Source organism: Ornithodoros turicata, chromosome 2 (assembly GCF_037126465.1).
Source record: "Ornithodoros turicata isolate Travis chromosome 2, ASM3712646v1, whole genome shotgun sequence".
NCBI lineage: Eukaryota > Metazoa > Arthropoda > Arachnida > Ixodida > Argasidae > Ornithodoros > Ornithodoros turicata.
The window spans coordinates 21,851,240-21,856,127 of record NC_088202.1 but is presented as its reverse complement, the minus strand read 5'-3'; the positions used below and the strand labels follow the sequence as shown (position 1 = coordinate 21,856,127).

The 4,888-nt window shown below is 45.7% G+C and overlaps 1 protein-coding gene across 1 annotated transcript; it reads right to left on the bottom strand.

The window, feature by feature from the left end:
• Positions 1-1,039: 1,039 nt before the first annotated feature.
• On the bottom strand, positions 1,040-1,867 carry LOC135384398 (uncharacterized protein K02A2.6-like). Its single transcript, XM_064613599.1, has one exon. It carries the CDS (start codon positions 1,865-1,867, stop codon positions 1,040-1,042), a length of 828 nt encoding a protein of 275 aa, XP_064469669.1.
• Between the last annotated feature and the right edge of the window lie 3,021 nt (positions 1,868-4,888).

Here is a 4,888-nt window from a genome sequence, read left to right as displayed (position 1 = left end):
GATCATCTAGTGATTTGATCAGACCCCCTTATACCCCGCGGACAACCCCTGAATTATGAGATGACATCTCCTAACGTTTTTACCTGTGCACCCCCTACATGAAGGTTCTTGCTGTTTCAGCTTTAGACACATGCCAATAATGATACGTTATCACAAATGTGCACAGTTCATTCAAACACATGTTTTATATTACAGGCCATGAAATATCACTTGTGTGTGACGTGCAAGCGTCGCAGTGTAACAATATTTTTCACCTTTACAGAGGATGAGCAGTCATCTAGAAGTAAGCGGCAACCGGTTCGCTGCTGCTTATGTGATCGAGGCAGAACTGCACGTTCGCCTTGACAAGTTTGCAGCTGAAAAAAAAAAGCGATGCTGGAACTGCATCACTTGAAAATGGAGTGAGTAATAGAGGAAAAAAATGGAGCTCGAGGAAGATATATTATTGAAAAATATGATGTCGCCTAAAAGTGGTCTCGAGTAAATGCACGCCTAAAAGCAGCGCCCAAGTTATCATTTTCTTCACGGGGATCGACACCGTCTTCTTCGGGGGCAACTGCACTGATTATATCAGTATGTACATCCCTTCTCTCTAGTGCGAAGTTGTACAGGACAGCCACCGCCACAATGATTGTAACGCTTGTGTCGAGCTTTGTGCACAGTTTGCTTCTTAGGCAAGGAAACCGTCTTCTCCGCAGAATTGCGGGTTGTGGTTTGGGCCCTGTTGTACCTGTCGTGGGGAAGAAAATGTTGTAACCCCTCCAAGGATCAGGCCAAGCGTCGGGCGGAAAAGAACTGTCTCTATTCAAAGCTGTCAGTTTAAGTAGTCAACCAGTGGCGCTGCTTGCGCCGCTTATCACACTGAGCATCACACGCATGCTTTGCGTCGCGCGATAACAACTGTTCGAACATGATATCACAATCCCCCTCTAATTAACACGCAATTAACACGCAATTAACACCATAACGTTCGGGCGGGCGTCTTGTCCGCGTAGATCTTCGTAACGGAAAGCTGTCCGTCTCATTTTACAGCGATCTTTCACCTTGAGTCTCTGTCGAGGGGACGTGGCTGGTCTTGTCCGTGGTCTCTTGAGGACTGACCCTTTCGGACGTAGGGGAAAGAGGGTCCTCTGCACGAGTCATGTCCATGCTGCTCTGCGAGGTCGGCACGGCTGCTGACGTAGTCTTCTCCTGGGGGCGAGTGCAGCGGAATGGTTGGGCCTGGCTCACGGAACGTGGCAGTAGCGGTGTCGTCTACGTGGACAAATCTTTCTTCGTTATTGATTCTTACAGTGTACGTCGCAGTGCTGACTCTTCGTGTGATTCGTCCCGGAAGCCACTCCGGGTCGGAAGGTCTGCTGCCCTTGACCCTTACTGCGTCACCTGCCTCAAATTCCCTCCAGGGCCCCCTCGAGTCGTCTGCTGTCATCTTCTCTCTTGATTTATGATGCTCCAGTCTCTTGTGAAGGTTCGGGTAGAGAAGGCTTAACCTGGTTCTCGGAGTCCATGACAAAAACAACTCCGACGGCGTCTTGCCTGTTGTTGGGCTTGGAGTGTTTCTGTAAGTAAACAAAAACTGATCCAGACGATGTTGGACACTTCTTGTAGTCTTCAACTGGTCCTCATCCTGCATCTGCATGAGAAGGTTCTTCTTTACTGTCTGGACGAGACGTTCCGCTGCCCCGTTTGATGCAGGGTGGTAGGGAGGTATCTTCTTGTGGACGATTCCGTTCGCGGACAGGAAATCTGCGAACTCTGCAGAAAGAAACGGTGGTCCATTGTCGGACACCAACACTTCAGGCAATCCGAAGGCGGCAAACACTGTCCTCAACTTCTCCACAGTCTTTGTAGCTGTCGTTGAACTCATCCACAGAACGTACACCCACTTAGAATATGCGTCCACTAGTACCAAAAACTACTGCTGGGAATAGTAAGCAAAATCTACATGTACTCTTTGCCATCGTCTAGTGGCAACATTCCATGGGACCAATGGAACCTGCTGCATTGCGTTCTGCGTGAGTTGACACGTAATCCTTGTAATTCCTGGGTGATTTTCGTGAAGTAGCTGCAACACTTCCGAACGCAATGATTCAGGTACAACTACGCGATTCCCCCAAGTTACACAATCTTGATCAACAGACAGCTCATTCCTACGCAAGAAATAAGGTGCTAAAGTTTCTTCAGATACATGTGCTGGCCAACTATTCAACGTGAAAAACAGAACCTTCTGCAGCACCTTATCTTTTTTTGTTTCGGAACTTATCGCGTCTGCAGATAAGGGCACGCCGTTCACAACAGAAAATGATTGCACATAGTCACTCTTGTCCTCCCTATTCGGTAACGGTAATCTTGACAGTTCGTCTGCATTAGCTACATCGGTTCCCTTGCGGTAGACCCATTTGTACCGATAGGCAGAAAGTAACAGCATCCACCTTTGCATACGTGCGGCTGCCAAGGAAGAAATAGGCTTGTTATGAGCAAAAAGCCCGGCTAACGGCAAATGATCCGAATAAACAGTAAATTCCCTACCATATAAATACTTATGGAATTTCTTAATGGCAAACACAACCGCTAATACTTCCCTTTCAATATGCGCATACGCGCATTCTGCTTTACTCAACGTCTGAGAAGCGTAAGCGATCCCGTACAAAACTTCCTGAATCAGTCCTGAATCCGGGAATTATCCGGCGCATTCCGCCGGATTCCGGCGATGTTCAGACACAATCAGGCCATTCCAGAGTATGTCCGGCCTGATTCCTGCTGACCCTTCCCGGAATCCGTCTGAATGTCGCCGGAATGAAGACGGCTAGACGCGTGCGTGCTTCGTTGTTGATCACTGGAGTACATATGTTACAACAGAGTTATTGCTTTGGTTCTTTCATCTTTTCTTTTCTTTCGTTCTTTTTCTTTTTTTTTTTTTTTTTGCTCTTTCTTCTTCTAGCTCTCGCGATGTTACCATAATTCCGTAAAAATATGTTTTACGCGGCGATAACGGTTGCCGCGGTTCATAGTTGCGGCGTTCGTTCGAAAGTCACATATGCTAGGTGGTGTTCCAGTTGTATCATTTAACGTACAAAAGTTCCTGAATAACCTGAATCAGGCCTGAATCCGGGAATTATCCGGCGCATTCCGGCGATGGTCAAACACAATCAGGACAAATTCCAGAGAACGGTACTTATGTAAGATGATTACGGCATATGATACAGGCGCAACTGCACCCGAACCTGAACGAGTTCGACGGTCAATCGAACGAAGCCACTTTTCCTTCGTAAATGGATGCGCAAACACTTATCGACGTCAATAACCACGTGACTTAATTCGTTCTTGATAATGACTTATGCTGAACTACTCAAACTAGTGGCAATATATGCACTGTAATTGGAAATTGCAAAGTTTTTTTTTCTCTCAAAATAAGCTGGGCCAGAGTCACACAGAAGAGTCAAGATGACAGGACAATGAATAAACTGACCACTATTGTTGTCTTGTTTTATATTAAGGGCAAAAACAGAGCGACCAAGAAATGCATAATTGAACATGGCAATTACAAGTTTATTTCAATACAGTTTGGTGGTACACAAACATAATCTAAAACTTGCACGCATTTCTTCTTCAATACTGTTATCGGCTGAATCACTTTAACATTAGCTTTTACAAGCTTTATGTGTGGTATTGCATAATCAGTCTGGTTCTGAATGAACTGTGTTGCATCATCCACCACAAACTCTTGAAGAACAACAAAGGCACATTCTTGCTTCTTGACAAAACACTCAATGTGGCCGTACCTTGTCATTCCTGCTCTTTCATACATAACAGTGTAGTCATTATGACGAACTGCCCTTTTGTATATTTTCGAAGAAAATGTAACACAGCCCAATGTTGCCCGAGCGTAGACTTTAATGGATGCGTTTGGGCCGAAGTAATTTTCAAAACGCTCAATGCAATGTACTGGTTTGCCATGTAGAACGTATTGTCCGTTGCCTACACTGCATTTTGTAAAGTGTACTGCTTGAAGCCTATCGAGAATTAGAGCACAAATGGAAGATTTCTTTGCGTACACTTCTAGGGCAGAAAGAGAGTTCCCTACTAGTGCAAGCGAGGCGAGCTGCTTCTCAATAGCTTGTGAGCCTTTTATAACATGAAGGAGGTCACCATTACAGCTTTCAAAGTGAAATGTGGATGAAGCCCAAAGTGGACCCCACCTCACCACTGAAGTCACTAAGTGGCTAAGTTGATGCATATTGAATGTGCAGTATCTTGGGCTGTAAAGAATTGGGACCTGTGTCACAAACAAACTCAGAAGCTGCCCTGCTGTTTCCAGTTCATTCCGGGATATTGACTGTCCCACAAGTATGTGAACTGCACCCACCAGCAACATGAAGTGTTGAAGATACTCATCAGAAAGAATGCCATAGAGAACAGGAATAGCATAGAAGAGCAACCATGCTCTATATTCTGCAGCTTTCCAGTAGAAGCGATCCTTCACGGAGCGGGGAACTCTTCTGATGTAGTCAGGCGGGCGAATCTTCTCCAGGTTCTTGTCAATCTGATTCACACATTTGCCTATGTACCATGGCTTGTCCTTGTTCCCAGAATTCAGCCAGGACAGAAGGAAGTATCTCACAACACCAAGAAGAACAGAGTGCATGTATTCCGCTGGAAAGCTGCGTGCCTGGTCAAAACCGGGAATCATGCTCACAACCGTTGGCCCCTTTACGCCTTTGACTACTTCCTTCTCCTTGATAGCTTCAATTGCCTGAATGTTCATTCTTGCAGAATCCCGAAGCGTATATTCCTTCCCAGGTGGATAAACATGAACATGTTTTGACTGTGTGTCACCACTATAACTTTCTCCAGGGTGTTCACAAAATGGACAGCCCCACATGCCATT